Raw genomic sequence first — 21,158 nt, forward strand, 5'->3', positions numbered from 1 at the left:
TAGCATTGGTGAGGTGTATGGTCTTCAGGCAGCCAGTTCGGTGACCCTAGCCTAGCTAAGCTGAGACGAGACTAGGTGCTGTATAAGTGTCGAGAACAAGGCAGGGGAGGGTTCAGAGATGCTCGAGTGAAAGAAAGGAATGAACGCAATAGGTGACGCTGCTTGCTAACACTTTCTCCCTCTCCTTTCTCCGCCCTTGCGGGGTGAGGACGAGATCGTACAGCACGGTTTTGTCTGCGCAGACACGAAACGTGTCACTAGTGTTCGTCCACTCCGCGCCGCCGGCTGGTGCTTCGGGCAGCACTTCTTATATAACTCGCCGACTGGACAACCCCTTTCTCCGTTCCTTCCCTTTCCCTCCTCCCGCAGTCTGGTGGCGCGAGGAATGGGAGAGGATATAGGCTGCAACTCATGCTCGGTATAAAAAGATGGTTCGCCCGTGACGGCACGGCCGTCTCGCTGCATCGCAAGGGGGGCGCAACCATGAGAATCCTTGTGAGTACAAAGCCAGTCTGTATCCTCCCGTTGACCGACTTTAGTTACTTGCTACCGGTATTGTCGCTATTCTGCGGGTATTATTCTTTTGTGTGCTGATCCCCGTCGACGCCTAAGCCACCTACGTCGTCTACAAGAATGGATATTGTGTGCAGAAGAGCCGTCCGACCGCAACCAGGGCCGATAAACTTACACGCCATTAATTTGTCATTCTTTTTAGGGCTGCCATGTCTGACTGAAGGACTTAAACCCCCGTGAGCCAGTTTCGGAGCCGAATACGAACTTTTTCTTGGAAGTTTTATGCAGCAGTGTGAGGAATCGGGCAGCTGGAAGACTTCTGAAGACTTTTTCAGTAACCGAACCTTGTGCTTTTCATGCCTATAGGACCACCGTAGGCTTTGTTTGTTGGTAGCTGGGACTCATACTTTCAATTTATCATGTTTATAGAGGAAGAGAGAGTTGAGTCATTAGAGATATAATTATTTTCGTTGTTTCTGTGCTACTGGTTTTTTTTTTTATCGGATCATACGGTAGTATCCATGGAGTTAGCCTCACTCGGAACACTAGTTGCACAAGTACCAAAGCTTACCCAAAAATTTGCCCTAGCATTAGCGATAATTCTCTGTGAGCTGCTGAGTACTGCTGCTTAAATCGGTACCTTCAGAATTTAGATATCTCTACAAGCCCCACCTTACTTCGAGGAAAAGTATGAAAAAAGACGTAGGACTCAGATTACGGTACCCATGGTGTGGGCACGCTTATACCCCAGCCTATGGGAAGATTGTTTCTCCAGGAGTTCGCATGTATGCCACACATTTCTGCTAAAAACGCATTTTATATGCTGGATAGTTCAGTGTGGCTACTGGACAATTTTATTGTTTTCAAATAGGTATTTATAAAGACAGTACTGCTACGCCATCGCGATCATCAACGGCTGAGTTAAGCCCATGTCTGGAGAGAGATCTTGCCTATACGCACCTCCGATTTGTTTCATTGTGTGCCAGTGACTTTCCTTTTGATTTCATTTAAGCCTATTTCGTAAATTCGTTATGCCCAGTTTCTTGTCTGGTTCTTCTTCACGTTCCACCGAATGGTAGCCTCGCTGTTTGTTGCTTTGTTTATCTGTGTTCCATTTTTAGAATTACATGCCGTGAATAATCGGGTTCCTTTTTTATTTGAACAAAGTTTCCTGCGCTGTTGCTGGCTCTAAAATTCACGATACACGACGCTTACTTGAAACGGAACATTGACATTATTTGGATGTATGGTATTTATGGTGTATTTAGCAGTTGTTCCAATGTCCTTTTTAAAAATACCAAGTTTCCGCACTTTACGCAAGCACTGTATTGTGTGCCCCTGGATAGCATGAATTAGGCACAATGCGTCCATTTGCAATGAACGACCTGCTTATTCACCAGGAAATGGGTAGAAGGTGTGTCCTCTATTTTCCTCGGTCCTTGTGTGTTCGAGCCGTTTTACGTACTACCGCATTTTTACGATATAAGCACCCCCCGATTGCAAGCACCCTCCCCTAATTTCGGGGAAAAAAATTCCAAAAATAGTTTGTATGCGAACCTAAGCACCCCCATATCTAAGTAACCATCGCCAGATAGATTATACGCGTGGAAGCGGACCGAGTTGACGTTATGGCCGAGTAATTAATGGAGCTTTCATTTGAAAGCCGATTCAAGGGAACAGAAGACAATCTGCAGGGAAATACTGAGAGTTGTGGCCGAAGCTGTGCAGCGGACTCGAATAGTAGACAGGGCGATTGAATACCAGATACAAGCGGTGGGTTCATTGTATGTGCCTAATGTTTGTCAAATCAAACATGATCCTCGTGCCCGTCTCGTCGAGATACGGGCGCGAAGAAAAAGTGTGAGCGGGAGGGGGGGGGGGTAATTTAGCTTTGTCGAATCTAAGCCCCCCCTCCCTAACTTTGGGCACCCCGATCGTGGAAAAAAGGGGCTGCTTAGAATCGAGTAAATACGGTATTTCTGCAGTCTGCCGGAATAGAAGCCCTTTAGGAGTGGTCACAGTTCGGCTGGTGCAACACTCGATGCCATCAGTCTAACATTAAAAAATTATGCCATCAGGTTGTAGCGCACCGGCACTAGGTTGTAGCGCACCGGCACTATGTCTGCAATGAAAAAAGAAGCAGTGTTAGAGAACGTGATATAACAGATATTGTTCGGAGCGTGTATTGCGCGTAGTGGGTTTCGTGAACTTCTCTCTATCTCCATGTATTAGGAGGAGGAAGGAAAGCGAAAGCATTCATTCGCCTTCCAGCAATAGCGCTTGTGTCCACGAGTCTGATCCTCGGCGGGGAAAAAAACGAAACACTGCGGGGAGCGGCAGGTCATGATCCGGAGATCACACGGGGCCAGATAACCGTAATTCATGATCGCGAGCCGAGAACCTTGCGTAAGGCTGCAGCGACCCCACTACGTCTACCCATATGAGCGGCTACGTCCTAGCTGGGGCGATGATGACACTCAAAGATAAGGCGTCGAGGCGCTTGCCGACGACGGGGCGCCTGCGGTAATCCACTTAGAAGAACATAAGCTTTTGTGGATTCCTGTTTTCCCAAATGGCAGTTTTCTATCGTTTTCATGCAGTCGGGTAAAAACGTTGGCGGGAGATTTTTTTTTTTTTTTGCTTGGCTCTAAACTCCAATTCCAAGATTTTCATTTGCAGGCAGGGCAGACATGTACGCGACCGGCTCTCAAAATTTTGCTGATTTTGTCGCATAGGTGGTTAACTTCACCGCAGCACTAAGCTATGTAGGGTCGTGAGTTCAATGCTAAGCAGTTCAATACTGGTACTCCGTAAAACCCCTGGACTGGTTCGAGAAGGTGGTAACAAAAACCGTGTTTGTTGCCGTGTTTTTTCTACAAATACCGTGTTTTTTGGCGCTGTTTGCCCTTAGTCTGCCTTGGCCACACAAAACAATTATAATCATCATGGTAATATAATGCCCTCCTCTGTTCAAGTGTGCTTGGCAAGCTGCAGCGAATTGGTCGTGTGGAGTGGCGATCGGGTGGCGTACCAATCATTCATGATAAGCGTCATTCCCGCCTTGATAAAGAAACGCGTTCGGAAAAGATAAGCGTTTGCCATACAGGACGTTTGTGGAGGGAAGCTAAGATAGTAGCACGTAAAATATTTTGCTGGAAATGCTCGCAATCAGGTAAGTAAATGCTTTGAGAAAGCAAGTATGTACAAACAACGGGACCAAGAAAAAACTTGTGACTTGATGTTCTAGTCCATACTACTGTTTTCAGTGAACATCGTGATCCGGATAAATTAGGGCCAGCTTCTACAACCAGGAAGCCCACATCTTCCAAATCCAAGACATAGCTTTTGAGTCTAGACCTGTACCAGGAAGAGATAGGAAAAGGCGCGTAATATCATCTACAACGTTTGTGCACAATCAACATAACAAAGCCCAAATCTTTAGTCATTATTTTTACCTAATGAACTAACCTTACGTTTTAGCTAACTAACACTTTAAAAAGCAAGAAGACATGTGTTAAGAACTTCAATTTAAAATAGCACAGGTTCCTTAAAATAAAATTGGTGCACAATACCTCGAAAACTTCCAATGCAGTTCCAATTGCGGAAAGAACTGCTAGTTGGGCTTGTTAGTATACGTCCATGATGGGGACGGCGCACAACAAAACTTGGACATGAAAGACCACGTGACGAAGCGTTACTAGCAACTGAAACGTTTAATCGCAAAAACGCATACAAATATACACATACAATCAAAGCCACAATCATCACAACTTGTACTGTACAATCTACCAGCTTGCACAATCCGGGGGAACAACTATCAATGCACTGCATACGATCAGACCGCACGTGTACTAACCTAGAAAAACGTCACGGCACACTTGCAAGCTGGTAGATTGTATTGTACAAGTTGCGATGACAGTGGCTTTGATTGTGTGCATATATTTGTATGTGTTTTTAGGATCAAACGTTTCAGTAGCGCTTCGCCCCGTGGTCGTTCTTGTACGAGTTCTGTTTTGCGCTGTCCCCATCATGATCTAATTGTGGGGCGAAGATTGCCTACCAGTGACAGCGGCTCAACATTAGAGTTGCCGTTTTAGAACGCCTGCAAAAATTTCAAAGGGAACAATCTTCGCAGTAGCTCACGAGCTCTAGGTACCCCGAAACAAGCCAATAATTCCCAACAACAGCTTCCTTCCCTATGCTTACTTCTAGCTCTACAGCTATGCAAACTACGACAGTTATAGGTTGCGCTTTTATTTTTGCGGAGTTATTTCGCCAGTACAAAATTCGGCTAGAAGGCACACGCGTCTTCTTATTGTCCAATGCGTTGAAAACAGCCAGCCTACTGACGAGCGCTTACCTTGAAGTTTGAGATGGTGTCTATGACGATTACCTTATCGACATGTCGAACATGTTTTTATGCCACCAGGACGGGGTTTCAAAGGGCTTCTAAGCGGACATTGTTGGACGGCCGAGGTAGTCGTGTAGTGTATGCTTACCACAAGCAAACAAACCGCTTGCATGGTTTGTAAATGCGAACTCAAAATTCTCACTCACGAAACTCAACAACTGTGTCGACGTGATCAGGCGGCGATGTAGCTAACCAATCAGCATTCGACGACACCGCGACCAACCTTCAACGTTATCGCCACATTTCGAGCAATATTACATGCCTTTATGGCAGCATCTAAAAATTCAATGTGTAGCAATCGCAACACCTATTATAGGCTTTAGGCGGTCTTGTTTCACGAAACATACTGCCATTTTTATTTTACTATTCGGACTCCTTTATCGGGTATGAATTGTGCCACAGCCAAAACAAAGGGAATCCTGGCGACAAAATCTATCCAAATTTAAATATTGTGCGGTTAGATAACACGAAAGGACGCTAATCATCCCCGCAACGTAGTAGGTGGTCAGGTGAACCGCCGAAGATGTCTCGAGGGTTTCCTTTTGCGGGTTATAGCAAATCAATAATAGCCTAATACCAGTAACTGAAACGGTGAAATCGCGCTACGTAGCGCAAATCACAATTACGGGACAAAACTTACCCCACTTTATAACAGCGGAGCTATTTAAGCGTCATTCTTTCAGTGCGGATCATTAGCAGGAAATTCCTTTGGGCGAAGTGGAGAGGGGGAAATTCTAGGCCAAGGAGTGCGAGTGAAAGTGGCGAGGAGGCAAGGAGCCCTCTAGCAGGTGCTGGGAGTGCACTCCTCAAGAATAAAAATGGATTCGGCTTAGCTCCGCTAACCTTGGACATGAAAAGCAAAAGCTTGGCTTAGTCTGGTTGAGTCTTGGTTTCGCTTAGTTAAACCTTTTATTTAGCTGTATTGCCGCACCGTTCCTCTTCACCGGGCGCGAGACGAGTCACGTTGCCCGAACCGACCCATCGCTGCATGCATGCGAGGCTGCCTCGGCCGCATCGGCGGTGGCGACCGCTATCGGCGCCCGCATGCGCCAACAGCGGGCCCGGCGAATCACACGATGCGCTTCGAGGGGTGTGTCGCCGGGGGTGTGTCTCCGGTCAAAAGGTCATTTGCGCATCCTGCACGTAACCACTGGACGAAAGTAGTAAAGCTTTGGCTTAAAAACGCTTCCCGCTGTCGGAATAGAACCTGGGTTCCTTGCGCTGTAAAACCGGCGTCTATCAGATTGCTTCATCATTGCAATCGGGGTGCTCAGTAAGGTTCGTTGCACACGCGTTCGCTTTGGACTTTGGCAAAGTTGAAGTTGGCTTCAGGCTTTGGAAGTTCGGAGTTTGGACTTTAGAGGGTGGATTGAGGACTGATGTAAATCAATTTTCATAGAGAAAGCTTCGTTTTTTAACCGTGTTTTTCTTAAGAAAGGGGCGAACCCAAGAAACCACAAAATAAAGCCAGTGAAGACCACCAGCTCCTGTGTTTCGTCGGTTTTCGCGTCTCAATTGGGAAGTTAGCCGATTTTTAAAAAATCAGTACATTTGGCCAGCTACAAATTCCATATATAGTAGCCACGAGAAGATCTTTTTCAATACCGAGCTTGAGCATTGACATTGACCTTATAAAGCCGAACCTTTAGTTCTTGAAGCTTGAAGTTGGGCCATTGTGTGCGACGATCATAACCATTGGAGGGTTAAGGTGGACCAAAGCTTGAAGTAACGTATGGTGGTGGACGGCGTGAGGCTCTCCTTAAGTAGTGTTTACAATGAACTAGTCTTTTCCATCTAAGTGCATTCAGAATCTATAACATCCACATACAGCAGCATTACTACTTTTTAGCGCTCTCAACGCACCGTGGTCCATGCAGCATGTAACAGGTTTCCTTGTTTTGCGTTTAACCCTCCCTCCCCAACCCCCCCATTCAAACAACATCGATCTTACCGTTGCGACAAAAAGGGATTAAAGCTGCACCAGCACTGCCGTAAAACCCATTTACTGTGGCAGTGTTACTGGTATTATGAAATGATACCGTAACTTTATAACAGCGGAAGTTTTAGTGGAGCATTCCGTGCCGAGTGTGCGGTGTTAAGGAATCGAAAGCGCGGGGAATTCTTGTCAAGTGCACTACAGGCATGAGATGTGGTAAAGTTGCTCATAAATTTAAAATATTGGGAAATAGAAAAGCGGGGAATATTGAATATGCGTCTATTCGCGGCGAAAGTCTGTAAAAACCTTTTAACTGAAAATAATCTTGCGAAACCAGTGATTTGTTTACAAAATTCACAGATCGCGAAATTCGCGAAAGAAAGGAATTCGGTCTCCCGTCTTTTCCTCGAGTCACTCATCATCCAAACCACACCCCATACTGTCAACCGCGGACTGATGGCAACATGCCTGCAATCTACATGAAGTCATTGCGCCATATCTTGCATATAAATTGACAACGGCCTCTTGCCCGCTCCTTTGTGAACAAGGAACCCGTATGGGCTCCGAAACGTCAAATTTTTTCCTTCTGATTTGGTCAGTGACCATGATTGTATACGCGCAAAATTCACAATTCTTCCAAAACACGGTATGAACAATAAATGAGTTTTGCATCAATGTGAGATATCAACCTGAAGCGCTGTTCAATGTATCCTTTACCGCATTTTATATTTTTCATTTGTTCCAGTTGCCAAACTTGAATGTAAAAGGGAAAATATTTGAAAACACATTGGTCGAAGCTTCAGCCAACGCCAATAGCCAAATGCAACGGCTACGAACTGCTGCCTGATTGCACAGACAATGATCGGTCAAAGGAAAACGTTACACGGTGATTGGCGCTATAGAGAAGCAGGTATATTTTAGCATAGACTAACAGAGTCTAACGTTATGTATGTTTACTCTAAAAAAGAATTTAGTATGTGGCAAGGATGGACGAAGTAAAACATAAATTCCCTTTATAACTTCTTGAGCAAGGCGTTAAAAAGAGAGCTAAATGCAGAAAAGTCTTCGTGAGAGGGCAGCCAAAGAACAGTCATTATAAAATAGGCTGATAATGTGTATGTGTTCACCCTCTGATGAAGTATGCACCTCAAAATCTGGCGAAATAGAGGAGGGCCGAGTTTCACGGAGTCGAAAAGGGACAGACGGCAAATATAAGGGGGGGGGGGTGCTCTTTGGAGGCAACGAGAGAAAAAAAAAAGGCAATTGACAGTAATATACGAAACTCGAATAGAAATCATGGGTAATTAGAAGCGATCTTTCTTTGTCCCTGTCTAGCCACAATTGAGATCAAAACTGCCATGTCGGTCTTATGGTACGAGGGGATAAAGAGAGGAAGAAACTTATGACGTCGTGCCGGGGGCAGCACAATGCTGCCGGATGGTGACCCCTGCAGCAGAGCAACGACAACAAAAACACTGCTGTAAGCACACTACCACCGCAGTTATAGCTGAAGTATTGTTCTTAAGGTGCTATAACCATGACATGGGGAATATTGAGGAACGAGAGAAGGAATATTTGGAAAATGATTTTGAGTCATTTCTCTCTGTGAAGCTAGATGACAAACGGAACTTTTAAATTTAGCAAACGTTACAGAGGTAACATAGGATTTTGAACCAAGGTATGGGGCACATTTTCTGTGCACTAACTACTTAAGGCAGGTACATAAATTGGGTAGATTGGTAGAGTCGTCTTGGTAGGCAATTGTCGTACCTTTTTGTCATGAAAGTTCTACAAGAGACGCGTTACAGCCGTTTTGTGTCACCACACACCTCCCGTAAACGCCGATGTGTTAGAGCAGGCGAGAAATATTCAACGTTTGCAACTTTATTGCTAAATAATTGATTACGACAAGTTAATTGAAACTCGGAATATCGACTGAGTCATCTTATCGGTCGATGACCACATAATTATTTTTGAGGTAGGTTTTATGAAAGAAAAGTTAGATATTTTCTGCTTTGGACTCACGTTTAAGTTGGCTTCGCCGGAGGTCCTTTCCACTCGCTCAGAAAAAAAGGCACGAAAACTTATCGCCTAACGTACAGCTTCGCCTAAAGGGACAGGCAACCGATTTTTCTCGAGTGTGATTTATTGATCCCGAATGAAAGAGCATCATTTAAGACATCTTAACCCGAAACGATTTTGCTGAAAGCGCCCTAGAACTGTCGAAATCGCAATTTTTAGATCTACCAGTCATACGCGCCCCGTCAAAACGAATGCGGCCAACCATGACAGTGCGCCGTGCGGCAACATACTTTTACTACACGTTAAAATAAAGAGGTGTTTAAAAACGTGTGCCCCGGTAAAGCAGCAATAATGTTTAACCGTTCCTATCCCATCAAGCTGTTTTCGAATCGCGTATAATTGACGGAATAGTTTTGACACGAAATGTAACGCCATCGAACTTCAGAAATTTAGGTTCAGAATTAAAATGGTTTCCGCCAGTTTTTTTTATAAATGCCTTGCAGTTACCCCAGTATATAAAACGATGCCTTTATTTATTGGTTGTGTACAACTTTTACTTTCTCTGTCTGTCTCTCTCTCTCTCTCTCTCTCTCTCTATATATATATATATATATATATATATATATATATATATATATATATATATATAGGACAGAAATAAGAATTCGCAGTCAAGACAACCTCGGAAAGCAAAGGGGAGGATGTAGTACGTCAAGTCCACTTTCTTATTTTCCAAATTCTTTATCTTGACGTACTACATCCTCCCCTTTGCTTTCCGAGGTTGTCTTGACTGCCAATTCTTATTTCTGTCTTATTTCAACGATCCCCTCATTTCCTATTCTGATATATATATATATATATATATATATATATATATATATATATATATATATATATATATATATATATATATATATATATATATATATATATATATATATATATATATACGCAGAAATAAGAGTCGGCAGTCAAGAAGACCTCGGAAAGCAAAGGGGAGGATGTGGTAGGTCATTGAAACAGATAAAGAATTTGGAAAGTAAGAAAGTGGAGAAAAAATGCCCGCCAGGTGGGATCCGAACCCACGACCTCCAGAATACCGGTCTGGTGTGATAACCACTACGCTACCGGCGGGGCGATTTTCCGCTCCACTTTCTGGGGTATTTATGTTTTAGGAATTTTTGTTTCCTGTGCTTGGGGGTGGTAGCCCGCGCCACTCGGACTACTCGGGGTGAAGGGGACCTTCTTTTTAACCCCCGGGCCCTGACTCGAGCGTCTACGGCATGTCAAGAGTGGTCGACCAGCGTTGAAGCCTCTTAAGCTTCCTATGGCACCAAGACTGCCAGAACAGAGGCTCTCGCTATGCATGTAGCGAATCAGAATAGGAAACGAGGGGCTCATTGAAAATAACGCAGAAATAAGAGTTGGCGATCAAGAAGACCTCGGAAAGCAAAGGGGAGGATGTGGTAGGTCATTGAAACAGATGAAGAATTTGGAAAGAAAGAAAGAAAGTGGAGAAAAAAGGCCCGCCAGGTGGGATCCGAACCCACGATATATATATATATATATATATATATATATATATATATATTACAAGAAGGAATGCTTCATGTTAGAATAACGTCACAAGATTTCAATAATGGCTCGCCAGCTGCGCTCTAGCGCTCTAATGGTGCTGATACTATAAACAAAAGTTTGCGTTTTAACTCCGCGGTACCGGGGACATAGAGCTTTCTGTAGCGGGGTAATACGCATTTCTTATATTCAGCGCTGGGAGTAAGCGTGCTAGATAAACATTCTATTTTTTTCTACCTACCGCGCTAAAACGGCGGCATTTGCTGCCCCAGATATTGTGATCGTATTGATCTTTTAATGTTGTTATAATAATATGCTAACTATTCAGTGTCTACTCCCATCTTGCTTTCTACTGGGCTCAGTCATTATCTTTGCCGCGTTAAATATTGTAGTATATAGGTTGTCTGTCATAATTCTATAGCAACACAAGTCAAAACTTTAAAGTTGGGTCATTTAATGTAGTGAAGCTACACACTGGCTATCAGGCGCGCGACCGAGGAGGGCTCAGGAATAATTTCTACCACCTGGTGATATTTTTAATCTGCGCCAAAACCTGTAAACACGGCTCTTTATATTTTCGCCTGCATCAGAAGCCCAGCTGCCATGGCCGGGACCGCACCCGCGACCTGGTGCTCATGTCCCAAACTCCGTACACATCCCCCAAAACCCCTCTTACCCCCCCCCCCAAATATATATGTATATATATATATATATATATATATATATATATATATATATATATATATATATATATATATATATATATATATATCGAAATTCTGGATAAACCACTGATGTAACGCCTTACTGCCTGAGACGCAACAGCCATTGCCACAGACCTACCCGCCCCCTTTCTAACTAAATTTTTGTGCCTGTTTTTAATGCTTCGTCTACCCACCAATGACTAAACGGTGCGACAGATTGCGATCGTACTGTCAGCTTGATATGCCCTCTCATTCTAAGGTGGGACACTGAAGCACTCACCCGCTTTCGAGCTAGGCGTTACAGCGCAGCTACGAGCCCATGCGCAGTCACGCCACAACTGTATTGCCGCAAACGTTGGTAGCGCCATCACCTGAAAGCTAAATGCAACTTGAAGTACCTCTAGGCGTCGCGAGATGGTGCCACTAGGTCACACTTTCGAAGCTACATTTGAAAGTGTGTCGCCCGCTGCAACGATGAACAGATTTCACGGGTTTTTCCCTCCGCGTCTGCTGGCAATGTTTCAGGCAGCCTCAAGGGCAGCATCTGCTTTTTTAATCTGTTAGCCTCCAGTGTATGTCCTTCACTGCAGTCCCGTTTTAACGCGACCAGCGGTAGCAAGAGTAACGGCCTTCACACGTCCGTGACATCTTGCCTGGAGTCATTACTTATACGGTAATCGCCGATGTTTACTTCCAAATTCATGGCAGTACTTGGGGCGCGTGTTGTTTTAGAAATACAGTAAAAACTCGTTAATTCGAAACTCCTACGGTACGCCACCTCAGTTCCAATTGATGAAAGTTTGAACTAACGAAAGTGAAGCACAAAAGCCGTGCAATGCGATTGCGTAGCAGTAGAGAATGTAAACACTTTAGTGCTTGAAAAAGGCCACCATTGAAACCTGCCTACTGCGCTTTAAGAAGAAATCTAGAGCTTATTTTTCTAACGAGCTATGGTAGCGGAAGACCTTCTTTTCGCGCACTCCAAAACTTACGAAGGGGGCAGCACTGCATACCTGAAATTAAGGTCCCTAAAATGGGACCTTACCCGAAATACTTCCGAGCGATGGCCACACTTGTGCTTAGTCCGCCACCTTCTTGTGGTCTCTGTCAGCGACAGGTTCTACGATTCTGACCTCAGATATAATTGCACCAGTCAGTGCGCCCCCACACTCTGAAGTCGTGCCCACATCTACGCAGTCCGCAAACCACTCTTCCAAAACGTCCGCTATGGGGTTTGAGATTGCTTTTACCCGATTGAACTCCTCTCTCCGTTTTTCTCTCCTTTCTGGCGGCAAGCCAGCCTCGGGTATAGGTAGCCGCCTGTTACTACGGCCTTGCGAGATACCTCAAGTTGCCGGCGAGGTGGAGTGTAGTTCGTATTATCCATGGCGGAGGCACGCCACGTTCGAATTAACACAGAGGCTTCTACGTAGACCTGTCCGTACCGAATAATACAGGGCAAATTATCCATAAATTGGAATTGTTGAAGTTCGAATAACGAGGTTTCACTGTAATACTTTCGGCCAGTAGACGTCAGCGGCGTCGGCCTTGGTATGCCCGGTAGTGACATCCCGATTCCTCTTCAGTACATAACCATGCTGAAAAATGAGATGAATAAATTAAATACGGGGACAAGAGGCCCACTGCACCTAAAGCAACATGAAGCATAGGGGACCACTGCTATTTAAGAAAAGTGTTGAATAATTCATTTACAACAGTTCTATATTAAACTATCGCCTTACAAATCGTTTAAAAGGGCTGGACTCGTAGCCAGCCCGTTGCAAATGAAACCATTGACTCCACTTCAAAGCCACAGAGGCGGAACGCGAGATCTTTGTGGCATTGGGACGAAATAGTGTTGGTGGCGCTTGCATGAAGGGCCAGTTCTGTACCGTTGAGGAAACCAAATGTTGCTTCTCGGTAACCGCTCGTTCCCGCGTAAAACGTGGTTAGGCCTTAGGCCAGAGATTTCGGCAAGGTAGAACCCCCCCCCCCTAATGATTTGAATACGCGTCTAATCGTCACTAATACTTCTATGTTTATGAATGAACAGAATGAGTAGCTCAAACTTAATCGTCGGTGCACCGTGTTGCTCTTTTGTTTCCCCCGGGCACATCATCCTTTATGCAAAAAGTATTTGGAATAGAGTGTTTCGATGTTCAGGGGATTTAGCGCCTGAGGTACAGCATCCGTGACATGTGTTTTCTTGCAAGAATAATAGTAACCAATGCAACCGGTTAGGTGTGTGGCCGCACGCGAAACTCAAGGCCGTGTCTTCAAAGCTTTAGAACAACTACATTAGTGCGCTGTGACAAAAACCATTTATGTTAACCAATAGTTTGATGTTAATAACATAAATAACCATTTATGTTACTTCGTCTGAGGCTAGTTGCTATTATTATGTTATTTCTTCTTTGACTTCCCTAACGCTTACGTCATGTTGAATAGGCTGTGTAGCTTTTTTCTGCTGACTGTCTTGTCTTGATCATATCAAAGACGCCGATGTCGTTTTTTAATTAACATTTTCCATCCCTCACTGCTCACGTATGTAAATCATGCTTCCTTTCAATCTGCACCAACAGTTTTTGTAAATGATTCCCGTTTACCTGTTTTGGTGAGTTCAGGGCAAGCTGTACTATTCTCCTTCCGTATCCTCCCAATTAAAACCCTCCCCATTCACACATGCCTTATTTTCTCGTAATTTGCAACTGCTGCTTCATTCAGAAGTTAGGTTTCGCGCATTTTTGTTTCGGTTGCATAACAAATTGCCCTTGTTAAAGAAACAACTCGCGGGGACCTTACAAATGTTCCAAGGGCTACCTTTTTAATTCGTATTTATGTTTTGAAAGACGTCAGTGCAAAACCTTCTTTCCCTCTTTCCCTCACAGGTAGTCACCGTGTTTTTGGGCCTGGCGTCTTACGCGCTGGGAGATGGCCTCCACCACCTGGACATCGCGAAAGTCGGCAACGTGGGCTACGTGGCCCGTGGACCCGGAGCCATCCAGTACCACCAGAGCGGTGGGGTGATCCCCGCCGGTGTGCCGACCGTGGCTCGTGGTATCCACGGAAACACCGTGAGTGGACCTCCAATAACCGACACCCACGGCGTCAGCGTCTCCCAGCCCGCCATCACTGTGACGCAGCAGCGCGTGGTGCAGCCGGGTGTCGCGATCACGCAGCAGCGGCCCGCCGTGACCGTTACTCAGCAGCGTTTCGTGCAGCCGGGTGTCACGATCACGCAGCAGCGGCCTGCCGTGACCGTTACTCAGCAGCGTTTCGTGCAGCCGGGTGTCACGATCACGCAGCAGCGGCCCGCCGTGACCGTTACTCAGCAGCGGGTTGTCCAGCCTGTTGTGGCCGTGACTCAGCAGCAGCCTGGAATCGCCATCACTCAGCAGCGCGTCGTCCAGCCTGCTGTAACCGTGACACAGCAGCAGCCTGCCGTCACGGTGACCCAGCAGCGCGTGGTCCAGCCCGGCATCACGGTTAGCCAGGTGCCCGGCATCGCTGTCACCCAGCATCGCGTGGTGCAGCCCGGAAGCGTGGCCGTCAGCCACATCCCTGGAGCAGTCTACACCACCCAGGGCGCCTACGGGCTCGGAGGTACTTATGGCGTCACGCTTGTCCGGCCGGGCGGAGTCTATGGCTTCGGTTACGGACTTGGCGGTGCGCATTATGGCGCAGGCCTGCTCGTCCACCAGCCAGGCCACGCCGTGACCACGGTGCACCCTGGAGCCGCTTACGGCTACGGGGCCCTGGCTTACCAGCCGGGTGGCGCTGTCACCACTGTGCGGCCCGGAGCTGCTTACGGCTACGGAGCCGTCACCTACCAGCCCGGATCTGCTGTGACTACCTACAAGCCTGGAGCGGCCTACGGCCTGCACTCTGTGACCTACCAGCCGGGGTCCGCCGTCACCACTGTCAAGCCAGGACAAGCCTACGGAGTCGGCACTGTCACCTACCAGCCAGGCTCTACTGTGACCAGCTACCGCCCAGGCACTGCCTACAACGTCAACACCCTCACCTACCAGCCAGGCTCGGCTGTCACCGCTGTTAGGCCTGGTACAGCCTACGGAGTCGGCACTGTCACTTACCAGCCCGGATCTACCGTCACCAGCTACAAGCCAGGAACAGCTTACAACGTCAACACTGTCACCTACCAGCCAGGCTCTGCTGTTACCAGCTACAAGCCAGGAACGGCTTACAACGTCAACACTGTCACCTACCAGCCAGGCTCTGCTGTCACCACCTACAAGCCAGGAACGACGTACGGTGTCAACACAGTTGCCTACCAGCCAGGCTCCGCTGTCACCACCGTCCACCCAGGATCCCTAGGCTATGGCCTTGGCTACGGCCTGACTTACGGCCAAGCCACCCTTCACCAGCCAGGGGCTGCGCTTGTGCATCATACTCCGGGATACATCTACGGGCTCGGATACGGCGTCCGTACTATTGGTGTGCCTCATGTCCAGTACCACACTAGGCCCATTAACTTTGGCTATGGCTATGGCTTGGGTGGCATTCGCTACGGCGCCCTGTACCATCCCGGTGCCGTACTTCATGGTGATCTTGGCTTCCTGCATGGCCATGATGGCACGGTCATTCATCACGCTCCTGGAGTTGCTCTGGCTACACCTGGCGCCGCTGTTACCACTTACAAGACTGTCTCCACTCCAGGCAGTGCTGTCGTGCACGCCATTCCTGGACAAGCGGTCACCACCTACAGGACCGCTACTCTCACCGCACCTGGTGCGACCCTTGTCCAGCAACCCGGTCTCGCCCTCACCGGCGTCAAGACAGTCACTACCCCAGGATCCGCTGTTGTCCAGCAGGTTCCCGGTGTGACAACCTACAGGACCACAACCCTCACTGGCCCACCCACGGCCACTGTCGTCCAGCGCCCTGGAGTTGTGACCACTTACAGGACCGCCACCCTCACTGCACCAACTGCCACCGTTGTGCAGCAGCCAGGTGTGACCACCACATACAGGACTGCTGCCGTGCAGCAGCCTGGCGTCCAGGTCCTCCAGCAGCCCGGAGTAGCTGGCGGTACTGTCACCACGTACAGAACTGCAACTCTCAATGCCCCTGGTGCTGCCGCTCTGCTCCAGCAGCCGGGTTACACCCTGACTGGCGTCAAGACCTTCACCACTCCTGGTTCTGCAGTTGTCCAGCAGGTTCCAGGCGTGACCACCTACAAAACCACTACCTTCCAGCAACCTTCCGTGCGTGTTGTTCAACAGCCCGGCGTCGCCACTGGCGGTTTTGTTGCTGGCGGCCAGGGAGCGACATTCGTCCAGCAGCCTGGTGTTTACGTCGCTCCAGTGACTGGAGCTGCCGTTACTACATACAAGACCTCTACGGTTACCGCCCCAGGATCGGCAGTCGTGCACCAGATTCCTGGAGCTGTCGTGCATGGCCCAGCCTATCACGCTGTCGTTGGCCATCCGGCCGGTGGTGTAGCCGTCACCCCAGGTGAGCATGAATGCAGCCCTGTAGCTTTAGGCACCTACCGCTAAAGATATTACTATCGTTGCGTCCAGAGGGCACTCGTTGGCTTTGCAAGTTTAAGCCTCATTGGCGAAACGGCGAACAGCTGGATAAGTGAATGCTCATGGTCACCCAATGCCGCTAGAGTTGTGCGCAAAGTACTTCACACTATGTAGGGTAAACTATACATCCACAACACAGTGAATGCAACTAGTGGATAACGTCTTGATATCTACTGCCCTACCCGCCCAGTTTTGACCAGAAGGGTGCTCATCAACGTTTAGATAGTATTCGTTATTTAAGGAAAATTGAACTACAATCAAGACGAAATACCTTTACTAAAGTTCAAAAGACTGAACGTTAGGTACTCCAGTGGACAGTTCGTGGAGCCCCCCAATGAGATGACTCATTTCGTTTACTAAACCTTACTGGTTTACCTCTGCTAATACAAAAATATGCTCCTGGGGAAAGTTGGCCTTCAAACCATCTTAAGTGTATTCTAAGCATGCAAAAATTAAACAGACATGGTGACAACATTTGAGACAAATTTAAATAAACCTAGACGAATATCTTAGTGTAAAGACTGTCAAAACAAACGAATCAAATGGATTGTCATGATTAATCGAGATTGTGCTTACGAATGCATATATTAACGCGTAAACAGCACAAATATTATTCGCAAACATCCAATCACGAGTACAGCACGTATCTCTCTGCGTTTTACATTCTTTATTTTCCTCATCATAAGTCAGCAGTTTTCCTCACTATCCCGCATGCTGTACCACCTGGCCAAAGCCGCAACCGTTTTGCCATTCTCCTTCGCACCATGCATGCTCTACGAACCGGCCAAACCCTCAACACCTGCATGTATCTTCAAGCCCAGATTTCATTCGTCCACGGCGCTACTCTGCCGGTGGCATCCCAAAAATTCCCCCCACCCCTTACCAAATTTTTCCACCACACTTTGTGTGTACCCGCTGCAGGCCAGACGATCATGTACGGAATCGGTGGACTGCGTTATGCCGGCGGCCTCGACGCTGCCGTTCAGGGCGCCCTCCAGGGCGCTGTGCTCCTCCACCAGGACCCCGCCCACGTGGCGGTCACAAATGTCCTCCCAGGTTCGGCCGCGCTCGGCCTCACCGGCGTGGCCGGGCAGGCCGCTGTTGTGCACCACGTGCCCACTGCCGCCGAGCTGAGGCAGCTCATCACCTATGGCTACGGGTATGGTCTCGGTGGAGTGCGCTACAGCCATGCCGTTCCAGGTGCTGTGGTGGCTGCCCCCGGTGCAGCCACCCTGGTGCACCATGCGGCCCCGGCTGTGGTGACCTCGCACGCGATTCCGGAAGCCGTTCAGCACTACGCGCAGCGGTACATCACTTACGGCCCGACGACCACCATCAAGTACACCGTCGACCCAAGTGTCCAGCCGCTTCAGACTCTCAAGAAGAAGAAGTAGAGGGTAAGTGGAGTGAGGCCCTATTTCTTCAATGTTTGCAACCGTTGTTTCGGATGGAGAAGAGATTGTTTAGCTTCCTATATGGAGCATATGGCTGCAAGGGGTAGCCGGTCCGCGAAGTCAACATTAACCCCGAAGATTCGTCCCGGGGCTCACAGTTATGGCGCGAAGTATTATAGCTGCCAAAAAACGTTTCACTGTGTCAAAGAAGGTACTGGAGTGGTGCAGCTGCCCGGATGGTGAAACAAAGTGCCAATTTTAGAATAGAACAGTGGACCACATAAAGTAGTAGGAATCGGACAGACAACGCTGTTTCCGAGTCCATGCGGAGTAAGATCATTGGTAAACGATGGTTACGTAAAAAAAGGTAAGCGTTTTGTTAGGTGCAATTGTGCGTTGAATACTTTTGAAGATCTTTTGTTTTGCCACAGGTGGGGGGGAGGGTATAAGTAATGGTAGTGAAAGTTGATTACATGAATATAAAAATGTTGGCTTCGCGGATGAAGTTTAGAAGGTAACGATTATGAAGCCCATGTGTCCATGCGCTGTATGGGGATGCGTCGTCTACGCGGAGGCCCGTCGCCGCAAGATGTCGCATCCTCGTTGGGCGCGAGGCCAGGCAGGACCACAGCAAGTGGTGGAGGTAGGAAATTGCATCACTGCGGTGGCAAACTGGGCAACCGTGTTTGGAAAAGAATCTCGGAAGTGAGGCCATTGGTGGGTCATGGCGGGAATTAAGGCCACCCCCACCCGAATACTCCTAAGCGCAACCTACTCGGCGCGGGTAAGACACGGGGAGAGGGTGGCAGCAGATGGTGTGATGAGAGTCCGTGTGCGGCGCCGGAGGTGTTCCTTTCTCGTCAACAAGAGAGTAGCATCATCCAGCTCTAACGGGGATGTCGGTAATAGAATGGAGGCTGCTAGCCGGGCTGCTACGTCTGCTTTTGAGTGGGCTATCAGTAGGTCACGTAGAACCCATTCAAGCGGAATCTTGTGAGCAATTATGCCTCAAGTTGGTGAACATTCTGTGGCAGCATAGGGCTACGATTAAGTAGCTGCAGTAAGCGGACTGCTTGAACGACATCGGTGAGAATTAAGATGCCTGCCCCGAACTCAAAAGTGATTCCGGTTACAGTCATCAGAGCCTCTTTAACAGCCACAGGTTTCGCATAGAACGATGACGGAGGTTCCGGGACCTTGGTCGCGATACATATCAGACGGAAGTGGTCAGTTTCATTACTTTCTATTTTTTCTATACGCGATATATACTTAGCGTCTGCTGCTTCCCTCCACTATTCCGGAGTCTGATTGAACACTTAATCAAAGCACATTCGGTGAGCTTCGAGGGTGGCGGCGAAGTGTTTGTTAAACGCTGCCGCGAGACCTGAGGGTTCCTTACGCGTGCACCAGGTGGGCTGTGGTAGGGCCGGCTGCCTTTTTGTTGCGACGACTCTTATCACTGTGCAGGCTACTTGTAAAAGGCCCGCGGGATAAACGAGTAATAAGTACATTGTGCTGACGCGTGAGCTTATCAAAATAGATCATGCTAGAGAGAATACACGCCGCACACGAGGTGGCTTAGAAAATTGGCTAGCACACTAACGTCGCTGTGGAAGTCACGATACTCGGTAGCCGCTCTAACTGATGTCCTTGCAGCATGTCATGCTAATTTGTCGTGGGTCGATTTGAGATAGGTGGCGAGGCCGTGGAAGTGGTAAGCGAATATATCTACTTGAGCCAAGTTGTGACCCCGGATTCCAACAAGGACGCAGAGATATTTAGAAGGATAAGAATTGTGTGGAGTGCATTCGGCAGGCATTCTTAGATAACTAATGACAGCCTACCATTGTCCCAGAAAAAGAAAGTGTATGACAGCTGCATCTTACCGGCACTCACCTACGGGGCAGAAACTTGGAGGCTCACTAAGAGGGTTCAACTTAAACTGAGGATTACTGAGCCAGCAACGGAACAGAAGATGATAGGTGTAACATTAAGGCAGAAGAAGAGAGCGGAGTGGGTCAGGGAGCAAACGCGTGTTAAGGACATGTTGGTCATTAAGGGTCAGAGTGGATCTCTAGAGAAGGCAAGCGTGGCAGGGGGCGGCAAAAAGTTAGATGGGCAGACGAGATCAAGAAGTGTGAGGGAATAAATTGGCCGCAGTTAGCACAGGATAGGGATAATTGGAGAAAAATGGGAGACGCATTTGCCCTGCAGTGGGCGTAGATAGGCTGGTGATGCTGATGATGAGGATTAAGAATTGGTCCAATCCCCCCATGCGGTTCCACATATACAGATCTTTTTAGCACGGGCAGAATTCCGCATTTGCCCCATTATTAAATTAGGGCACAAGAGGCAGAACAACCACACAATGAATCAGATGAACGTTACTAGAGTACTTTTATTGAACTGACTGTATGAATCCAAATGCCGTTCCTAACATTTCATCCCAATGGTAGAGTACACAGCACGTACTAAAAGACAAATTGGTGGTGATTGAAATTCGCACGAAGCATGCCGTCTTGGCGTCATTTAAAACAAGGCCTCCATGCATCGTAGCCTCTTGGCTTTGTTTCCGGGGAGTTAATGTTCGAAATTTGCCTGTTTATCTATTGATTCTCTGCCTCTATCTCTTTTGGCATGCTTGCTCTAGGCCAGAAGAGACTGACAGCTACCATGCATCTCCTGATTCTCATCTGCTTTTTCCGCAGGAGCTCATGGACAAGTCCACCGTCCCACCTCACCGTTGTCCGGGTCTAGTAGACGTCAAGGAATCCCAGCAGCCGAGACGCGCGATCTTCTATTTATTCCAGCGTTCTGCACGTGTTTTTCTCCTCTCCCTCTCTCCGCTTTCTACTCAAAGCGGATCACGGGCGAACGGGACGAAGCCGCTAGTGTCTCCCTCTTCCAGTCATCCGCACGGGGGAGCCGAGCGAACCGCGAGATTGTCGGAGAGAATAAATGCGAGACAGATTTCGCTATCCCTAGGTGCATCTCCTCACTCCACGTGCACAGCGATGGCTTATGCACGCGACCTTCGCTTCGTGCCAACCG

At 47.8% G+C, this 21,158-nt stretch overlaps 1 protein-coding gene across 3 annotated transcripts; it reads left to right on the forward strand.

Moving 5' to 3' along the window:
• Positions 1-278: 278 nt before the first annotated feature.
• Positions 279-20,954, forward strand: LOC144138064 (uncharacterized). 3 transcript variants are annotated; one of them, XM_077670139.1, is made up of 5 exons: positions 281-495; positions 14,050-14,764; positions 14,846-16,636; positions 17,635-18,110; positions 20,816-20,954. In XM_077670139.1, exons 1-4 carry the CDS (start codon positions 412-414, stop codon positions 18,105-18,107), a joined length of 3,063 nt encoding a protein of 1,020 aa, XP_077526265.1. In that variant the 5' UTR covers positions 281-411; the 3' UTR covers positions 18,108-18,110; positions 20,816-20,954. The 3 variants fall into 3 exon arrangements, with proteins under 3 accessions (XP_077526266.1, XP_077526264.1, XP_077526265.1); XM_077670140.1 differs by having other exon boundaries at positions 279-495; positions 14,050-16,636; positions 17,914-18,110; XM_077670138.1 differs by having other exon boundaries at positions 280-495; positions 14,050-16,636.
• The last annotated feature ends 204 nt before the right edge of the window (positions 20,955-21,158 follow it).

Source organism: Haemaphysalis longicornis, unplaced genomic scaffold (genome assembly GCF_048455015.1).
Source record: "Haemaphysalis longicornis isolate Haplotype H1 unplaced genomic scaffold, Haemaphysalis longicornis Haplotype H1 scaffold_5, whole genome shotgun sequence".
NCBI classification, from domain to species: Eukaryota; Metazoa; Arthropoda; class Arachnida; order Ixodida; family Ixodidae; genus Haemaphysalis; species Haemaphysalis longicornis.